This window comes from Pieris napi, chromosome 8 (genome assembly GCF_905475465.1).
Source record: "Pieris napi chromosome 8, ilPieNapi1.2, whole genome shotgun sequence".
NCBI classification, from domain to species: domain Eukaryota; kingdom Metazoa; phylum Arthropoda; class Insecta; order Lepidoptera; family Pieridae; genus Pieris; species Pieris napi.
In genome coordinates, this window is record NC_062241.1 from 1,901,092 (window position 1) to 1,922,741 (window position 21,650).

The 21,650-nt window shown below is 31.6% G+C and overlaps 4 protein-coding genes across 9 annotated transcripts in view; 2 read left to right on the forward strand and 2 right to left on the reverse strand.

The window, feature by feature from the left end:
* Positions 1-2,123: 2,123 nt before the first annotated feature.
* On the forward strand, positions 2,124-2,674 carry LOC125051520 (60S ribosomal protein L28). The gene has a single exon (XM_047651887.1). The coding sequence runs from the start codon at positions 2,209-2,211 to the stop codon at positions 2,632-2,634; it is 426 nt and encodes a 141-aa protein (XP_047507843.1). The 5' UTR covers positions 2,124-2,208; the 3' UTR covers positions 2,635-2,674.
* A 1,691-nt stretch (positions 2,675-4,365) lies between these two features.
* Positions 4,366-11,234, reverse strand: LOC125051519 (protein king tubby). 2 transcript variants are annotated; one of them, XM_047651885.1, is made up of 7 exons: positions 11,007-11,233; positions 10,791-10,914; positions 10,577-10,666; positions 9,493-9,674; positions 8,850-9,033; positions 7,542-7,741; positions 4,366-7,209 (listed from the first exon to the last, which is right to left on the reverse strand). In XM_047651885.1, exons 1-7 carry the CDS (start codon positions 11,043-11,045, stop codon positions 6,805-6,807), a joined length of 1,224 nt encoding a protein of 407 aa, XP_047507841.1. In that variant the 5' UTR covers positions 11,046-11,233; the 3' UTR covers positions 4,366-6,804. The 2 variants fall into 2 exon arrangements, with proteins under 2 accessions (XP_047507841.1, XP_047507842.1); XM_047651886.1 differs by lacking the exon at positions 10,577-10,666 and having other exon boundaries at positions 11,007-11,234.
* Positions 11,235-11,335: 101 nt separating this feature from the next.
* On the forward strand, positions 11,336-18,299 carry LOC125051517 (protein tumorous imaginal discs, mitochondrial-like). Of its 5 annotated transcripts, XM_047651882.1 has the most exons (11): positions 11,339-11,544; positions 11,713-11,924; positions 12,016-12,249; positions 12,333-12,501; positions 12,865-12,959; positions 13,487-13,645; positions 14,230-14,301; positions 14,843-14,950; positions 15,346-15,451; positions 16,799-16,826; positions 17,754-17,890. In XM_047651882.1, exons 1-10 carry the CDS (start codon positions 11,382-11,384, stop codon positions 16,810-16,812), a joined length of 1,332 nt encoding a protein of 443 aa, XP_047507838.1. In that variant the 5' UTR covers positions 11,339-11,381; the 3' UTR covers positions 16,813-16,826; positions 17,754-17,890. The 5 variants fall into 5 exon arrangements, with proteins under 5 accessions (XP_047507835.1, XP_047507838.1, XP_047507836.1 ...); XM_047651879.1 differs by lacking the exons at positions 16,799-16,826; positions 17,754-17,890 and adding an exon at positions 15,745-16,227 and having other exon boundaries at positions 11,336-11,544; XM_047651880.1 differs by lacking the exon at positions 16,799-16,826 and having other exon boundaries at positions 17,754-18,299.
* Positions 18,300-18,434: 135 nt separating this feature from the next.
* Positions 18,435-21,650, reverse strand: part of LOC125051881 — a 32,657-nt gene continuing 29,441 nt past the window's right edge. The window contains exons 7-9 of the mRNA XM_047652495.1: positions 19,658-19,725; positions 18,950-19,108; positions 18,435-18,656 (exon numbers count right to left, since the gene is read on the reverse strand). Of these exons, the coding sequence (XP_047508451.1) occupies positions 18,510-18,656; positions 18,950-19,108; positions 19,658-19,725 (374 nt within the window). The 3' untranslated portion in view covers positions 18,435-18,509. The remainder of the gene's footprint in view (positions 18,657-18,949; positions 19,109-19,657; positions 19,726-21,650) is intronic.

Below are 21,650 nucleotides of genomic sequence, written 5' to 3' on the forward strand. Positions count from 1 at the left end.
TTCATCAAGTTTATTAAAGAAAAACGTCGTTCAACATTTGCGCTACTATGAGGTAATGTTAATAACTTTTGTGTAAATTGGGCTAGGAGGGGAAACTGCTGAGTTGCATCTCATTTTTTTTATTTTGGCAATATGACGCCAAAAGTCATCTGCTTTGAATATCTGATCCTCTTGAAATGGTAGATTTGTGTTTCTTAAAGTTCTCCATTCCCGGTCTGATTGTTTTTAACTTTTTTTTTTCGAAAGTAATAGATATTATGCCTATTCAGCCTAATGAATTTGGATATTGTGCAAAATTTTCAATTTGATTAAAAATACGTAGATTCTGTGACTGAAGTTCGTAGGTTTTCAGAAAAGGCCTAAAATACGTAGATCTACGTAAAAAGACGTAGAGTTGGCAACGCTGCACACAAGTTTAGTTTGGAATTTGGCAGATAACACAGCTGCCAAAATCTGACAACGGTTAATTTCATAGACAACTTGCTACCTACAAGACTAGTATAAAATTATAGAAACTCGCTATAAGAGTAGCACTAATAACGCTCACAGAGCAGCATAGAATCAGGCACAGAACCCTTGCAACTTGTGTTGTTTTAAATATCTTATTTTTAAATGGCTTAATAAACGATGGGTGAGGTTTTCGATTTAACGTGTACCTTTTTTTACGCATTAAAATGTTTAAATAACAAGTCTGAAAACAAAAATTAAATCACCAAATCCTTAAATATGAACACCTAGGAATTTGACTTTAAACGATCTATTAGGAGTTATGTATTTGGAAACGACACATAATACACAATCATATGCTCGGTATATCATATCATGGTTTATATACATTTTTATGACGGCATATATAGTTAGGTATGGGATATCAACTATTAAATATAATGATCGAAACTAAAAGATAAAATATGCTTTATTGTAATATTTACATTATCTTAAATTTTCATTATGTTTGAAATGCTTTATTTTTATATGTTTGATCTCAACTTTTGTCAATTAAGGGATGATTTTTAAAGTAATGATAGATTTGTTTTAATTTGAAAGTTATTATACATATTGCTAAGATTGTCTTAGTAAATTTTCCCTAACTAAGTAACACCTTAATCATAATAGATAAAAGTCAAATGAAAACCGACTCGATTTCACTCAAAACCAATACAGAATTAATAATAAATTAAGTTAAGTAAAGATAAGAAAGTTCTTTTGATACCATTTTTTGGATCACAATGCGCGCCCACACCGTTCTGGCGTTGTGAAAGCGTACATACAAGAAGTTGGATTGTGACACCAAGGAACGAAATAGAGTCATTGCAGAAAAACGTATTCCTCAAAGCGTTATTAAATGCATCGTGGAAAGCTTTCCCAGAAAGATTATAGCTGTGATTATGGCAGGAGGAAGTCACACAAGAGTTTATCTACATTTTATTTTATTTACACGTGTTAAGTTGACGTCAGAATATAAAGTACCATCATTTTTTTAAAGGCTAGAATATTTTTTTTATAGTTAAACATTATAATATCATGATTTATAAAAAAACAGAAGATTCTATTTTAATTGTTTCTTTGTTTGTATTGATCCGATATTACAAATTCTTGTATAAAGCCATATTATCAGCGAGTAACATATATATTATATAACATCATAGGAGCTGAGCGCAAAAGCACCTAATTGTTTTTTAAGTGCTTACTTATTTACGCTCTGTATATGGCTTTAGTAACGAAAAAATTCCTTAATTGTTCTTCATAACTATCAGACAGGATCTTTTTCCTATTTATCCTAATTCATGGTAATATCTTTTTATTTTAAATGAATGCATTATTTGCGATTTTTTTAAATACACATGAAAGTATCCTTTTCCAAATAAATATTCTTTTGATTTTCACCTCAAGTTAAACTATTTCAATTAATGTATTAGGAGATCGTGATCGTTTTAAAATAGCTTCGCGATAAAATTATGGTCAAATATCACATGTTAATATACAGATATGACCCTAGTCTTTTACGCAAATAAAAAACATTTTAACAAGAAAAATTGTCAGCCTATAATTTTGTAAAATTATCTAACCATAGACAAATTATTTGGATACTTAAAGTATTGTGTCAACTGTCATTTGTCAGAACTAATTTCAAGATCTTCCTTTTTGTCTACGGACACGTCGTGAGCACGTTGTTTTGTGAGTGGAAATAAAGTGCACATTATAAAAATGTCGGCGCATTTAAATTGGATGATTATCCGAAACAACAACGCTTTCCTCGTCAAAAAGCGTAATATTAAAAAGCCCTTCAGTAAGGAACCTAACAATGTGACTAACCTAAATGCCTTCAGGTATAATGGCTTGATTCACAAAAAGGCGGTCGGCGTGGTTGAAAATGAAAACCCCAGCAGGAAAGGTTTCACAGTCGTTTACAAGAAGGCTAAAGCGACAAATAAGCCTGTTAAGAACCTAGTGAGACGTAACTTCAAGGCCGGTGCCAGACGATCCCTCTTCAAGTTGAAGAGATTGCTCAAAGCTAACAACTACCGCAGAGACTTGACCAAAGCCACCTTACGTCGTGCTTCAGCAATTCTGCGCTCACAACGGCCAATCAAGGCGAAGAAACCCAAAGCTGCCGCTGCAAAAGCAGAATAAGTTTTGTATTTAAGTCCAATAAAAAATTATAAAAAATAAAGATTTGTATATCTTGAAACTAACCTTTCTCTTAGTAATTTTGATTTACATTTATAAAGTAGAAAACTCTTAATGATACCTTATAACATCTTTTTGATAGAATATATGCAGTTGCACAATGCTCATGTTAACTATTCATACCATAATCAGAACTGTTCTCTAATTTATTCGAGTTTTATTAGTTTAATATTTAGTCTTTTCAATAACTACCAACTTATACACACTTCAAACTGATGGACTTTCTATTGAAACTTTTTTGTAAAAAAATTAGTTAAGATTTACTTGAATGCACTGGACCTGTTCCTTTTAAATTTAAAAATATCTAGTATTCGTGTTTTATGAGAAAATTAAGAGATATATATTTTTCTACTTGAATAGCTAAAATAAGATATAGTATAAAAATAAATACAAATACAATTTATTTTTTATTGAAACTAAATGATTAATAACAGAATTCATCAGACTAAGGTAAAAAAAATACAGTTTATGTCTTACAGCTTCAAACACATATACCATAATTTTGATAAGTTATATGCAGTGAACATTACAAATAAAAGGAATAGTACCTGAGCATATTATTGGGTTGACCAACAGCTGCATCCATCGGGCCCCAGTTATAACATCTTGTTTTAACTTGTGGTTCAAATCCATGATTTGAAATCTCAACGACAATAAATTATATATAATAAACATACAATACTAAGATGACTATAGTGTCAATAAGAAAACTTTAAATATTTTCTCATAATTACATTGGCATTTAATATAAATATGGAATGTTCGGTACTGTTCTTGAGAATTGATTAGTAATAATAGAAATATAAAACATTTTATTTATTCATGCAATAGTCATGTAAAGAAATTGCCAATTTGCACTTAAAATCTTACGATACACTGATTATTTTACTCCTTATATTCAAAGTTTTCCTATTTTTGGTTTACAGATGATTTTAAAGATTCAGGTACAAAATACACAGTGGAGATGAAAATAAAAGGCACTAACATTTATCCTACTTAAAGGCACAATACACAAATACTTTGTAGGTCACAAATCACAATAAACACATCTATTACATAGACACATACTAAGCTCTCTCAATGTTTCTTTTACTCATGGCTGGTAATAGTGATGCGCCCACACAAGTTATATAATATGAAACATAACTTTTAAGGCTCAGGCTTCTCCAAGGGTCACTAGGCATAACTCTAACAAGGGAATTAAATATTATGTCTACAAATGCTTGAATTACATTCTACGTTCAAGAAACATTGAAAGGCTGTTATAAGCATACACATATCCTAATGTACACAAATATATAGCAGTTGATTAAAACTTTAATTTTAACAGAAAATTTAAGTAACTTGCTTATGGACCAACTCCAACGAAGTTATAGTGAAGAATTTCCAGATAGGTCTTTTTATGGAATCTGATTATTAAATTTTTTCGTAAATTTATTTCTGATGGCCTATTTGAATTGGGGGTAACGATTTAGAATTACGTCGCACGAATTGGCGGCGGTTGAGGAGGAGGAGGAGGGATGTAGTAATCACCTCATTTTCATGCTAAAAACAATCGATTAATTAAAAAACCGATTTTTTACAGAGAATTTCATATCTCTTATAACCAATAGAAAAGTAGAAAATTGAGGATTATTTACAAATTTCAATATATTTCACAAAACTTTTTTAAAAAAATACTTAAGACACATTTCCGGCAGCAAAAATCACTTGGAGGTGTTCCAATGTCCCCCGAGACTCCTGCATAATCAGCATCATCAAATTCGTGCGACGTAATTCTAAATCCATGTTAAACAGACACTTAATTCGTTATAAAAAATTGTGAAAGCTCTATGTTTTACAAAAGATCTATAAATTCGAGATTAAATCGTGCACTTTATATTAAATATTAATCTAGAAGCTCGTTTCATGCTTTAATCGTTATTTTAATTATCTTACACATCATTTAAAAAATTTAATTAATATATTAGTTTATTAAAATTAAAGTATGTATGTATGACAAGTTCAATATTTAAAATGCATTATGCTAGTAACTATATTGTGATTTTCCAATTATTTGTGATTGTTATATGTAATTTAGGCAATAAGAACCACGACAAAACTTAAACTTACTTATTGCTAATACTGTAATGGTAAAAAATAAATTAAGTATAAGTATCTTAATACATAATTGATGGTTCAGTGCCTTCGACTAAATTAGGTACTATAAATTTAGTATAGAAATTGATTAAATGATAAAAAAACCTTCCTACTCAAAAGCAATAATAAATTGTACTCAAATTTTGTATGTATGTTAAAAACAATAATTGCGTAAATAAACCGAATGTTTGTTACATTCACTGTAACGTCTTTACTCTTTTTACGCATAAAACCGTCTCTATTCATCACATCGTAAAGAACACTGGGTAGAAAGAGAAATAATTCCTTTAGTTAAAACTGCTTCTCATACGGTATCCTTTACCTATACAAAAAATCATTTTTAATAAGTCTCCATAGACCACACATAGATTTTTACCCTACTTTTTAACTTAAAACAAATGGCAATAAAAATGATATATCAATAGTAAATTAGAATCTTAACTGGCATTTCCTTACCAAATAATTGTTTTATACAAATACTTTTGACAATGACTCACTCAAATATTCTATGATTTATCAGTTGATTTGCAATCTTTATCATGACAATATTCAATAAATAATACATACTAAAACCGGTGGAAAATTTGTGCATACTTAAATTTAAATAATAGTCTAAATCATATTGACTAGCTCAAATAAATTGTACATACTTCATTTAAATGCAACATTCCTTAAACAATTAAGATAAATTTACATTAATTGTGATTAATTAATTTTCAACTTTAAAAAGAGCTATATTTGCAATTAATATTAAATTTGGTAAATCAAATATACCACAACAATGGGGCAAGTTTTCATAAGCAACTAATATAAATTTCCTTCCTTAGTAAAAAAACTAAAATAGTTTGTTTACTGTTTTTACTTATACACTCTGTCTCTTTTTATCACAGAATAAACTCATATAACATTGAGACAATTGAGTATGTATATTAGTTAAAACTTGTATTAGATTGATATTTTACATTAGTATGAATAAGGGATATTATTTACCCCTAACATAACCCTGGGGTTTTGAAATAGAAGTATTTTGTTATCTGTAAATTGATAATTAAAAAAAACATTTGTTGATAAAATGTAAATGCAGTTTTATAAACTACAATGAAAAATTGTGATATCTATCTAACAAAATTCCATCAAAATTGGTCACATTATTTTTATTCATTATAAAATCTTAAGATTTTCTCAATTCCTCAAGTCAAGGTCTTATTATTAACTACTATGATGAAATCTTTCTAAAACATGGTTCTATTTTTATAATTGATTCGTTGGATCAAATTAATAAATAACTATAATCAAAAGCACCAATAAATGGAGTGTGCGTAAAGTTAACTAAATGCTAAATCATGATTGTGATTTAATCAAATTCGTTATTTTTAAATAATTTACAATAATACATTACATTAATAACAGTCACAAAGGAATGTATAAATAGTAAATTCCAAGGTATTATCTTGGTCGGAAAAATAAGAGTCAAAGGACTCTATCCAAGCTGTCTTTAAAATAGGACAACACTATTAATTGGGACATTTTTTAATATATAAAATTCTATAGTAGTGATATTGTGACTAGAGTTACGAATAATTAAAAACCCTTGTGTTATTTCCGTGCTGCAAAATCTGTTATAAAATGTCCCAATCAAATTATTCAAACAATTAATCAACCTAAATATTATTCAAATTGACTGTTGAATGGTGTTCCAACAAGAACTTGTAAATAAGAAAGCAATTATTTCGGGCCATATATTAAATAAATATTTTTCTTATTGAATATCCTGATTAAAATATTAAATGTATGATTAAATTAAACAATTTCATGTTAGTTATTACAAGAGAGCTCAAGTTTTGGATTTGGTTTCGGAATATAGCATAAAGCCTTAGTCTCAGGTTTTTGTAAATTTATCTGTATTGAAACACCTATTCAACAGTCACATAACGATAATATTCACACTTAAAAATTAAAATCTCCGGTTATAAATCATTCACAGGCAAGTTTACTATCAAAGGAACTTAACGCGATACCAAAAGCCTGTAAGGCACACAGCGGGTACCTGAAGTCCATAGTAAACACATCCTCGGATATTCTACCAAATTGCATCGCAACATAATCCGGTTCCGAGTCATGTACAATCTGAAAATTCTTCACACTTGCCTGTGTGACCCTTCCGTGGAAATTAAGCACATATGACTGTGTTTCATCATTCCAGACTGGTGTTTTATTGTGTAGAACCACAATATCATCAAAGTTCTTGCTTCTAGAACGTTCTAGAAGTGTCTCTGAGTCATCCTGTGGGGCGATTGTCACCCGCTGCCTGTCTGGGGTCATTCCTGGTAATATTACAGTCATTTTGCGCGGTCCTTTGAATCCCAAGACGTTTGTATCCTAGAATTAATAGGTAATAATAACTTTGATGTATAATAGTAAATTAATTATACATCCAATTAAGGCCTACTACAATCTAAACTTTTAAAAAAAATACAATATAACACTTGTTCCTAAAAAGTCCACTTTCACACAAATAATATTTTATTGTTATCTGATGAAAATATTAAATACATAAATATATGGTCAGGGCTGTATCTCTATTATACTGCAATACTATATCTATATCCCGAAATTGTATTTAATGAGGAATTATAACCAAAGGTTCCTTTTGAACAATATAGATTTATACACACAGTATACATTATAGACACAAATTGTATTTAACTTACATATACAACTGCAGCCAACTCATGACGTGGAGGATCCCTAGAGTTCTTCCTCCAGGCCTTGCCATTATCATACACAGTGAATGCTGTACCAAGTAAATTGGACCTTAATTTGCCAGCATAACTATCGGCTTGACGTGTTAACTCTGTTGGGTCTGTAGATATCAGGTAATTGGATGTTGTTGACTTTTTACGTTTCCGACCTAAAAAATTACAAGATTTAGGTTCTGTAAAATTGTTGTCCTTGTTCTGTACTTGCCATATGATCTACAGGGTGGCCATAAAGTCGTGGATCAAACGCAAATAGGGGGTAGATGAGGTCATCAGCGGCAAAAAATTGTTCTACGGGAGGTCTCTAAGGTCAACCCCTGCAGAGTTATGATTTATTTTGGTTTTATATGAAAATTGACTTTTTTTACTAATTCTTCTTAAAATTCGAAAATATCTACATCCTGTATCTTTCTCATAATATCCACTAGATTGGTACTGATGAGATCTTGCGTTAGACATACTATTTATAGTTGTTTATTGAGTGTATTTAAGATAATATTAAGTGATACGATATAACATTTTTTCAAATCATAAATTTTTCTTTACTTTGGACCCCACTGTGAAAAAAAATTACTCCACCGAAAAGTGTCCCTGTACTACAAGTTTTGGCGCATTTAATAGGGATTCTGAAAAGGTATTACACGTGGACATGAGTCGCTCTAATATCTTTCTAGGACGAAAAAACAACAACGATTCGGACTTATGATAGATTATTTACTTTATTTAGATTATTTTCACTTAAAAAAAGAGCTTCTAAATTCCTGGAATGTTATAGTGGCCAGTAAGGATTTTATAGGTTTCAATGAGATTTCCTCTTAACCGCCTACTTCTTAAATCAGTAAGATCAAGTGCTTTTAGATACTCATTATAAGGTTTGTTCCTAAGTGCTCTGACCATTTTCGTGGCTTTTCTTTGAACCCTTTCAAGCATATTTATATACTTTATGAAATAAGAATATTAAATGCTGTAGGCATACTCTAATAGTGATCTAATGTAAGATTTATATGTATATCTCTTTAAGAGTGTTCTTTAGAGATATATAAATGTGATTTTTGGATTGATTAAATGTGCCTTGTCCATTACATTCGGAATGTTCCACTTTAAGTTAAGTAAGTAATTTAAAGACCTAGCAGCAATATATTTCCATAATTCTTTTCTTATCTCTGTAACATCAAACAATGGAACTATAACAATAGGTATAAACAATAGATCCGACCTCTTGCTCTACATAAAATATTTATAAATGATAAAATAACAAACCTGCTAATAAAAATACTTTCTTGCCATAGTCCTTTTCTAAATGCAGGAAATAAGTAGGATATAGGCCTCTATCCATTCCCTTCCTGTCCCTTGCTATTCTACACTTGTACAATGTTCCATGCTTAGCTGGAGTTATTACAAAAGTCTCAACAGCACCCTCTACAGAGCCTTCTATTTCTGCATTCTGTAAAAACGTAAATTTTTAATTGCTTAAAAAAATGCTCTTAAGCGGGCCATAGACGGACCGCATGTTGCAGCCGATACCGACTGCTCTAAGCGGTTGCCGCACGGCGATCTGCAGTTTCCATACTAAATTCATATTCGCAATACACGGACCGCTCGAGTAGTTCCTGAGAAAACCGCATGGCCCGCTTTAGGATCCATATTTTGATTTATGAATTTATAATATAATACTGCTACATAAAACCTTAGCTATGAATTGTTAACATTACAACCCAAGGACTACTTCACATAGAAATTATGTGTATATTTATCTAACAAGGTCAAATACAGTTACTTTAAATTTAGTAAGTAATCTTCTCATTGTATTTAGTACTAGTAGTCTGCTTATGTGATACTTAGTATTTTTATAAAAATATCTATTGAACTCTTTAAATCTTTATTAAAATAGAACAACACTAACTTGAGTTGGTGAACCATCTCTTTGGGGCCGTGACAGCATAGGTGCAACAGCTGCATCAGCACACAGATCATCTGCACTTGCATCTCGTCCTACACTACAAACTGGCACACTTTCTCCCTCTTCACCGCTACCTTCTCCTGTGTCATCACCCACTGTTAAGACTTCAATTTGATTGCCCAGTTCTGAAACAGCGTGGAAATAAATCTTAGAAGAAACAAAATTATGGCACGTCATAATAAAGTAAATAGTTCTGCTATCTTTTGATAACATTTTATTTAATCAACTCAATTGAAGATTTCTATGGAGTTTATCTATGTATTTAGGTGCAAATTCTATTCTGCTGTTTCAATTTTATTGCTATATTACATTTTTATAATTTCTTGGAGTTCTTATTCGAGAACTAAACTTGATTGTGTGAGATATGTTTTAAAATGACTGACAGACTAAAACTGACACATCTTTATGTGTTCACTAGCTGAATTATTAATTTCCATGTGTATGCAAATTCAATTTACCTTGCATTAGACATATTATGAATTTAATACATAGCTGCTTATACACTCCAAACAGGTTTTTAAGGTTTTTATAGTTATTTAGTGACCAGTGATGCATAAACTCAAAATAACTTTATTCACATAGGTAAACAAGTACACTTATCAATGTCAACAGAAAAGATGTTAAATTGATTCTCAGTTCGCAAGTGAAAGGTGTAGAGCGAGCAAGAAGAACTGGCAAGAAGCACTCCACCACTCTTTTTAATTGCCAAGTTTTGAGTCATACAAATTGTTTGTACTGGAGCAAATCAATCCCAAGGATTAGCATTATTTAAATCATATTTAGCTAGACCTGTTGTATTAGTAAAAAAGCTGTTGTTGTTTGTTTAAACAAAACTATAATACTCAAAAAAGACATGGAATGTGAATTACAAGTACAAATCATGCTTTTTAATTTATCACTCAGATAGATAGAAGACAAGATATATGAAGACTAAACTTATTAAGGCACTCTTTTTTATAACACTTTGAATTATAATTGCTTATTCTATGTAACTATAAGAATTAAGATGAGAATACACAAAACTTACCATCATAAGTGGAAATTCTATTTGTCTGAAGAGGTATAACTTGGTCAGGATTTACTGGAGACATAAGAAATTGCATCGGACCATCATAGCCTGTTATAGAAAAGAAAATAAAAGGCGTAACATAAAAATAAACAGCCAAACATGCAGAACTTAAACACTTAACAGACTAAGAACTTTAACAGGAGCACTAAAAATAAATTCATCATTTCACTACCGTGGAGTTCTCTAGAACGACTACCAGAGATAGGACGCTTTGCAGAACCAACTCTCAAGTCGTTAGCTTGAACCAATCCAAGACTTTGGCGCTTTTGCTTCATCCTCTGTTCCACACGCTGACGCTTTAATAAGAAGAATACCGATTAACTAATACAAAATATGTTGGAATGAGTTATATAAATTACGTATTAACGAATGCAATACAAATAATTACTTGATGTTCGAGTTGATCCCGAATATTAGTAGAAGCCATTTCACTTTTGATATATTTTATACGTTAACGAGAAACACAATACTGTATAAAGTTGACAAATTTCCCAACACCTCATTTATTACAATGATTTTATTTAGTTGTGAATTATAATAAGTATTTTAAATGTTTTTTGTTTATAAATCATCTTGCCTACCGTTGCCAAGAATACGTTATGTCATCTGTCAGTTTAAAATACTTGTCGATAACCCATGAAAAACGTACTATGACAATAATTTTGTGTCAGAATGCTGATCTGTAGATATGTATGGTTCTAGAATGTCAAATTGGAAATTGTTTTAAATCTTTAATCTGTCATTTAAATAATTTCACCAAAAAATGGCCCCGACTCGAAGTTTTCTTGGATTTTTAAATCCAAGAACGATTAGCTCGGTTTTAAATAGTAATTTATCAAAAACTTCTTGTCGTTTCCTGCACAAATGTAATAATTGTAACCATGTTTTAGGTGGGACCTTGGTATCCCTACATAGAAATTTTAAATGTAAGTTTTACATGCTGACATTACATCACCGGCATTTAATTTGATTTGTGTTCATATTTATTTATCATAAAATATTTTAAGAAAAATTAGAATCTTTTATTTTATTCCTAGTTGTACAGAAAATTTCTTTTGTAGGAACTTTTCACATAACCTTTACTCTTTCCTCAGATAACGAATTAACGAAACATCGCTTAATACATACTTCAAGCAGCTTAAGTGCTCGATCTGACTACTACAAAGTTCTTGGAGTTGCTAAAAATGCTTCTGCAAAGGATATCAAGAAAGCATATTATCAGCTTGCTAAAAAATATCACCCTGATGCGAACAAATCTGACCCAGAAGCTCCTAAAAAGTTTCAGGAAGTGTCAGAAGCCTATGAGGTTAGTTTATTTAACTCATTTACTTTTGAAATAATCTATAATATAATTGAAACTCAAACTCAACATTCATACTTTTAAATATCTTTTATAGATTCTGTCTGATGAATCAAAGCGTAAACAATATGACACATATGGAACAACCTCAGATCAGATGGGTGGTATGGGAGGCCCTGGCGGTAATGATGGTTTCACTCATCAGTGGCAATATAAGTCTACAATAGACCCTGAGGAGCTGTTCCGGAAAATTTTTGGTGATGCTGGCTTTAAAAGTGAGGCATTCAGTGACTTTGCTGAGAGTCAATTTGGATTTGGAGCAGCCCAAGAGGTATCGTATTAACCAATTACATATACTTTTACTGAATAATAGTTAATATTTTCAATTAATAAAAAAAAAAATTAACTTTTCAGGTAGTAGTTAATCTACGTTTTACTGAAGCAGCAAGGGGTGTGAATAAGGATATTAATGTGAATGTTGTGGACACATGCCCTAAATGTCAGGGAAGCAGATGTGAACTTGGTACAAAAGCTATCAAATGCACTTATTGTAATGGTACTGGAATGGAAACATTTTCAAGAGGTAACTTATTTTATTACTCTCTTCTAACAGTAAAACTAATATATAACGACAACATATAGTACAGTTTTGGATGACACATACTTAGAAGTTTGATATCTGCTAGAGCTGTAGCAGCATTATTTTACATTAGAAAAATAATACTCTACCATATACAAAATCTGTAACACTTAAGCATTACTAATATATTTGCAAGAACTACAACCCAAATGATCATAGCCTGGACTATATATAAAAACTAAGTAAAATCATGAAAAATTTTAGGCTAGTATTATTTTACTCATTTCATTGTTGATTTTACCTTTTTTAAAATACAGAAACGACAGCAACAGATGTATGGATTACTTTATATTTAATTTTTTTTAGGTCCATTTGTCATGAGGTCTACTTGTCGACATTGTCATGGAACAAGAATGCTAATAAAGTACCCCTGTGTTGAATGTGAGGGCAAAGGCCAAAGTGTAAGTAGTTAAAAATGTAAAATGGATTTTGAAATGGCAGCAAGTTTTACTACTCCTTAGACTTTCTATGATTGGAAAGTAATTGTTTAACTGGTTATATATTATAGTTTTTTGTATATATATTGGTATTCAATCTTCGAAAGGCTTCAGCCTGCAACTCTCATACGTGAGGTCGTAGGTTCGATCCCTGGCTGTGCACCAATGGACTTTCTTTGTGCGCATTTAACATTTGCTCGAACGGTGAAGGAAAACATCGTGAGGAAACCGACATACACCTTTAAGATTTAAAAATGATCATGAAACAGATTCAGAAATCTGAGGCCAAGCTAACCTAACCTAAATAGGTTATAGCCCCACTGATTTATTATTTGTTATTCATTCAAATCAATTTTTTAGTTTGTTTGTTATAAATACGCATCATGTCCTCGGAAGAGCTGTAATCTACTCACTAAATTAAATTTTTTAAGCATGTATGTTGTCATTTAATTTAGTTTTCATTGTAGTAAGCAATAGAAATATGTTTCCAGGTACAAAGAAAAAAAATAACAGTGCCCGTACCGGCAGGGGTTGAAGATGGCCAGACTGTGCGTATGTCAGTTGGTAGCAATGAGATGTTTGTTACATTTAAAGTGGACCCTTCTAGTTACTTCAAACGTGATGGGCCTGATGTACACACAGACTGCACGGTATGACATTATATAAGTTTAGTTGTGAAATATGACTTAGTATATGTAATGATCAAATACTATTATATCTTTTGGTAAGAAGTTTTATAACCTTGATGGGCTTTGACCTCTATTATCAGTACCTTTTTTTATAGGCAAACAGGTGATTTACTTTAGGAGTAATTAAAATAAAATATTTTTTTTAATTTATAACAGCCTAACCTTCAGCATTATCAGAGTAGCTGATTGGTATTTATGAAACTATCAATTGTAGCTAAGGACCATCTCGATCATGTCAGCTTTTGTTATTGACTGCTGCAGAACAAAAAAAATTTCCTCATAACGGATTGATGTTAAGGAATTATAATGCCATTGACACATCAAATGTATACCCTTTTTGAGTTAGGAGTTAAAAAATACCAATATTTCTCCAAGTTGTAAATTCTATTCAAAGTCAAAGTAACTTTATTCATATAGGTAACCAAGTACACTTAGGAATGTTAACAGAAAAGATGTTTAATTGATTCTATATTTACATTTACTATTGTTTTATTATAAGCAATCAAAAGACATGTATATAATCAAACATTAATTGTGCTTTACAGATTTCCGTGTCCCAAGCCTTATTGGGTGGCACCGTAAGAATACAAGGATTGTATGAAGACCACACATTACAGGTATGATTGTTATTTGATTTTAAAGTAATGTGACATGCTGTTTAATATAATGTGTGTGCCCATAACATTGGGTGCATGTCTATGCCTGAATGTAGTGAATATTTTTTGCAAATTCTATACAGTCTGTACATTAATTTATGTCTGTAAATAATTTCATACACACACATACAAACACACACCAAATTTATTTTTAAGACTCCGTTTGCAATGTTTTCTTTTAGCACTTAATACATATTTAATATTTTCTTCTATTGTATCTTATGACAATGACATGATTGTACGTGTTCCGGTCCGGTGGTGGAGAGGCTGGCTATCTGTCATTCAGGTCTCCTGTTACAGAGACCAGTCTCTCACATACACTTCTTAATGTTTCTTGTTAATGTTTAATCTTAGTTTAATCATAATATCCTTGTATGTGTATGTGGGAGAAGAAAATAAAGATTATTATTATTATTATTAATACAGGAAACTGTTTTTCTTACTATAAAAAGTATTTTGTTTAAATTGTGTGATAGCTTACTTATATTAGTCATAATTTCAGGTTGTACCAGGTACATCGTCCCACAGTACAATCCGTCTATCGCGCAAAGGCATGAAGCGAGTGAGCCAACATGGATATGGCGACCATTACGTTCATATTAAAATACAGGTAAATTTATTTTTTATTTTATTCTAGCTAATATACATATGACGAGCCTATATTACACAGTAACAACGGAATATTTTTGTTTGTTTTCTTTACCTTAAGTAAGACATATTAATTTTATATTGTTTCTATTGATATGGACAATGTTCATTAATCGTTCGTTCTAATTCAAAATTAGACTAGAATAATAAATTCACAATATATTATTCTATTCAAATTAACTTGAGAAGTTGAGACCCATTATTAGTAATAATTTTGTATAAAGAGAAATATTTCAGATGTAAAACTTTACTTACACGTGCGCTGATCTCATTCATTTTAATCAACTAATTTTGAAAAATAATGTATAAATTGTTTCTGCTTGTTTTCGTTTCCTGATTTTAAGTGTATTCTTCCAGGTACCAAAGACACTAAGCAAAAAACAGAAAGCGCTGATGTATGCGTATGCGGAACTAGAGGAAGACACTCCGGGTCAAATTAATGGCGTTTCCTTCGACAGAGATGGTAAGAGTTGAAAAAAAAAATTTCTTCAAATAATCGGATTTTGTCAGATGCTGATAGTGCTTCTAGGTATACATTACAGGGTTCAATTGCTATTATTTATCCAATTTGGTATTTCTTAATGGATTGTTTATTATTTAGTGTACGTACTGTACGCGTACGTAACTTACGTACATGTTTGACATTGAGTTTCTGTCGACGACTTATATATTAAAATTTAATGTTTATGAAAATTAAAGGAAAATTTCACCGAGAAGCACACTTAAACAGCTATCAAACGATACTTTATTTTGCAGAAAGCACAAAAAGTAGCGATAGTAATCAGACGAAATCACAAAATATACATCCGCAGAACAAAGACTCTGAGGAGACGAAACGCGAATCAAAATGGACGTTTATCGATAGTATGGTGCAGGCCTATGAAAACAATCGCTCGGCTTTCTTATTAGGTGTAATTATAAGCCTATTTGGTGCTTGGCTTGTATTCTTTGACGCTCCCAAGTATGATGTACACGAAATACAGGATCACATTGAGACTCAACCGTTGGATGTACCAATGGGTTACCAAAAAGCGATTAAGAAACAGAAAGATCAGCAACCGGAGTTGTATGACGCGTAATTTCAAAATATTTAATGTTAAATATCGGTATATCGCTTATATAAAGATTTTATTTTGCGCCAGAGTACAAAGTACTGTATTAGAGTTTAGTAGACTATTTAATATATATTAGACACCAAATGAGAGTTAAGCGGGCCATAGACGGACCGCATGTTGCAGACAAGACCGACTGAAATATGCGGTCGCTGCACGGCGATCTGCAGTTCCTCTAGCAGTCCCTGAGCAAACCGCATATTGCAGTCGGTCTTGACTGCAACATGCGGTCCGTCTATGGCCCGCTGAAAGCGTTAAATTACACAGACGACATAAGTAAAACTGACAGTTGGGTTGAGAATGTAGACAATTGATTGGTCGACAGAAACTGTAGTCCATTCACAAAAACGCGATACGATTTGACCAATCAGAATCAAACGAAGCGTACCGTCGTATCGTTTCCGTTCTCACCGTCAGTGTTTGTGGGTAAGGGATTAAGGGAGGAGATTTAACGCAAAGGTTCATGTATGTCAAATGTGAATACGATGTCGGACTGTGCTGTCTGCCCTAAGTGAGGTTATTTAAATTGTAGGCACTATAATCTTATAGTATGATGGTTGTAATTTATTTTATAATGTAAATAATTCCATGAATATATAATGTTGATTAAATTGTTTGTTTTATTTCCTTATCCCATCATGCTATAATTTTATATTTTAGATGTTTTTAATAAAACTAAAGCCTACTTATTGTCATAGGTAAGGAGGTATAGGCAGAGATGTGCTTGTAAGTTCCAAAACTTGATTAGAATTGTATTTGTAGTTATTTCATATAATTTCAGCAATTTATATATAACATGTAGCATGATGGATATATGTCAATAACACGAATTTGTAATCTTTAGTATATTTAAACGTGTTGGTGGGTATTAATGAGGTTAAGGGTATTTAGATTCATACAATAAAATACTAAATCATGGACCTACAGCGGTCTGAGTTTGTAAGTGTTAGAAATGTACCATCATCGATATATGTCATCTTAGTTTTATTCATAAAAATAATTGTCCTAATCGTATTAAACGTTTTATATTTTATTGAACTTTTGGTAGAACCTTGGTAGGTTGTTGATTTTAGATTTGGCTAGTACGAGTAAACTTCTGTACCACATAGTATTACAAGAGGCGGTTCAAACATATAAAGTCAAGACAAGTATTCTTTAAACGGTTACATTAATAAATCAAATTGTGTATTTCCATTTAGAAGGAACATCAAAGTTTGTTTTTTAGTTGTTTTTAAAGAATAAATAATTTAATTTTTTTATGGGCACTCATTTCCAGAGGGCTCACTCGCGTCGCCGGCCTTTTAAGACTTGGTACGCTCAATAATTAACAAACAAACTTTATTTAAAATTTTAATTTATAAATTTCTACAAATTCTTGTACCGCAACTATCTTACCACTTACCACTGAAGTATTTCCGAACCAATTCGACTTCAAGACTCCTTCAAGAAAAGAGCGTACCAATTCTTAAAAGGCCGGCAACGCATTCGCGAGACCTCTGGCATTGAGAGTGTCCATGGGCGGCGGGTATCACTTACCATCAGGTGAGCCTCCTGCCCGTTTGCCCCCTGTTCTATAAAAAAGAAAACTAACACCTATATATAACGCGATTTTATTAAGAGATTTCAAACAGTTTACTATTTACCTACCCACAGGTAAAAAAATATCTATATCAGAGCCACATAACTTGGTGGATGCAGTTAAGGAGGCGCTCAAAGACAAGAAAAGCATAGAAGGAGCCACCGAGGACGACTTAAAAGAATCAAAGAGAAGCAAGGGTTAACTTAATAAAGAGCCACATTCAGATTTGTTTTTATTACTGAAAATACATTTTGGTTCATTATTTGATTTATAGCATTGTGTTGGTCTTGAAAATCTGAAATAGAGACACAAACATTTTTGTTTATTGAATTTAATATAGATTTAGTAATTATATGAATGGTTAAGGGTTTTAATAAGTCTGAATGTGGCAACCATGAATTAGCAATAAAATTAGCAAATCACATCTTTCATTTTCATTTGTATTGACTTTCCTCTAATTCTGTGATATAATAGTTTTTATCTCGGGAATTTTGTTTAAATCATTCTGTTTGGAATGCTTTGTAGTTCCTTCTTAAATACATTTTAGAATAAATTGGAATTAAACGCTGTATATAGCAGTTGACTAGTTTGTAGGAAATCTAATAAATTACTTAAAATTATATTTGTCTTTCCTTAAACTATCAAATTTATGCATGCTCTGAAATAAAATACAATATTTTTAAATTTATTTTAATAGAATTGGGCTTCAAAAGAGGTAGCCAGTATATACACCTTTCTGGTCTAATTCCCATTCAGCACTCAAAAACTTTCATCACCTTAAAAACGTGATACTTATGTAGAAAATAATGAAATAATTAACAATCTTGATATCAATCCGTTATAAGGAGTCTGTAGTTCTTTGCGAGATCTGTGACGGTGTCGCTACCGTTTCGTCGAATCGTTGCCAATGTATAAGCCAGCAGACACATGGCGCCCTCTATGTATAAGCCGTATAACACTCTTGCCGAGCTTTCAACCTGAAGATTAAAAATGGCTTAAAATGAAATAAAATAAGTTAAACTGATTATCTTATTTTGATGAAGTTTCGTAAAGTTATCTGAAGATAGGGTTAAATTAAATACCAAATTCTAATTTTTTTTAAGTACGATGTAGTTTTGTATTGATGGAAGAAGAAAAAAAATTTTTTATATAATATTTAATTAGAAAAATATTGAACGAATAAACGTCATAAGTTTATTAGACACAGTATAATTCAGAACTATATAAATACTTGGTGAAATTTGTGAATAAATGTGCTGAAAATACTAACAAATTCCAAACCACCAGCTGTAGTAAACTCCAATGGAAACAAAAGCGAATCCATTATGTTGTTTGTTCTTAAAACACCAAACGCTACGACTCCAAGAAGGTAATAGAAACATATGGCTACTGGCAAGCCGCGTCCCATGAAGCATTTTCCAAGGCAACACTGAAAACAAAACCTATTACTAGAATTGCGATATTTAATAATATACAAAGGGAGATACTGTTTAGCCTCTGGGCTAAGATCAAGAAGTCGCTCTCGGTGCGCTTCGACTCTGCGGTAGTATAAATTGACCCTTGGCCTTAGCGGTCGGAATAAATTTCTTATTGCGTTTCAGGGTATGCTACATCTTAGTGTTTTGTATTCGTAGATTATAGGTGTCGCTATAAAACATTCTAATACCAATTTCAAGCAGTGTTGGCCTAGTGGCTCTGGCGAGCAACTCTTTGAGGTCGTTGGTTCGAAACCGGCTGTGTACGATAGACTCTATGTCAATGTGCGCAACTCGTACGATTCGGGAAAGCATCGTGAGGTAACTGACATGCCTTAGACCCAAAAATGAAGAATGAAAGAAACATGTAAAAATCTGAGGCCCAGACTGTAAAAGGAAGTAACGTCTTTATTTATAAAGTATGAAATTAGACTATCTGCAAAATATAAACTCAAAACCTTCCTACTTACTCAAAAACTGTAGCATGTATCTTTAATACTTACAGATATCACCCTGCGGATATTATTCGATGGCGTCGATGTTTCAAAATGTCGACAGTTTACAGGACTTTCTTGTTACATGAAAAAAAGTTTAATATTATTTATTTATACAATATATAATATACATTATTCACACATTTTATACGTCACATAATCGCTGATAAATTCAAGTTATTCATGAACGGCCATTCAAGAATCTCAAAGTACTATTTAAGCGATAATTTTTTTTAAATACCTAATTAATATGAAAGGTTTAGATAAGAGTTTTAGTTACTTATGAATACAGTGTTGGCCTAGTGGCTTCAGCGTACAACTCTGATTCCTAATGACTGCGTGCCTGTCGAACCATCACACTTACGAGATAAGTACGTTATTTCGTAGCATTTCATGCTATGTACAACAAAAAGGCAAAGAATAATACTTGAACTTTAAAGACCGGCAACGCACTTGCGAGCCTACTGGCAATGTGCGTGTTCACGGTATCACTATACTATATACGGTATCACTTACCATCAGATAAGCCTCCTCCTATTACAAAATAAAAAACCTACTAATACATTGTAGTGAATTATTATTTGAAAATAAAAACGTTTAATTCTTTTAGGAGGTATACGTGTGTGCTATATTTTAATAGACGTTTATGTAACTAGGACACTGGGTATTGCAATTAGCAACTTCAGAGAATTAATAGAAGCCACGAACTATACTCTTTTCATTAAACATTTTGCATTTTCAATAAGTGTTACGACAAAACAGTCATTATGCGGCAAGAGCAAATAAGCGGCGTCACCAACTGTCGACCCTTTTGCATAAAAAATGTGAACAACCAGGGATAAACTCGGTTACCAAATATATTGAATTATTTTTAGAAAATTGGTTAAACAGTTGTTTGTGTGTATTTTAATAGTTAATAACAAAATTATTAATAGTTTCCAATTTACATTTTTAATAACTTTGTAATACTATTTTATTCAAAAGAAAAGTAGTTCCAAATGATGACCATATTAAGGCTATTTATACAGTGTGATTCATTTACATTACGATTAGCCGTATTAGATGGAAATTAAAAAAATAATACTCAGAATTGCCTTTGTGGAAGTAAAGCAACATAACGCGTGTGTTCACAATACCAAATATACAGTTTTTATATCGTTGACCACATTATCTACAATCTATTAGCACCTTAATTTATCGGCATACAATAAGAGTGGTCTTGAATTAATAAATGAGATTAAATGAAGCAGATTAAGCCACACATAACTTATTACTCAAAAATTTTTGCTATTATATCACAAAAACATTCTGGCACATTGTGATAGTAAAACATGACTAACAATAATCTAAATCTAACTAAAAATGATATAAAACAACGCTGTTTGGGATCTCACTTTTTAAGTTAATTTCCCTTTAACATTGCAGTCGAAAACCCGGACAGTTTTAGTTAAAAGTGTCCCAAAACATTCATGGAAGCATCCCCGCTAATATAATGTGTTGAGAAATTGTACCACCGAGCTATATTTAGCGGCAAGGTCCCTATAATCGTTAATACTGATAACGCTGGCGTTTAGTAATATAGTTTTGTTGGCTTCGACATTGTTTACCTACCCTTAGTAGAAATCGTTATGGCGGTGACAGGAAAGTTTAGACTAGAAGTTACTTTAAACCAAATTGTTTTGCGTCTTTACAAATTTAATTAGATAAAGTACAAAAAACATATTTATCGTTCTTTCGTAAATTGTCGTATACTAATTAGATTTTAATCTATATGAACTAAAAGTTTAATCCAAAAATAGCTTTAAAATATTAACAAATTTATATTTTCACTTCGTATATCTGTACTATTATTATTAGTAGCTTCAGCGCGCGATTCTCATCCCAGTGGTCTTAGGTTTTTTTATTTTTTTTTATTGATAAAGCTTGCCAACGCTCGGCACACTGAGACATTGGTAGAAACAAACACAAAATACAATTTTTAATGTGCCAAGCACTTATAGGC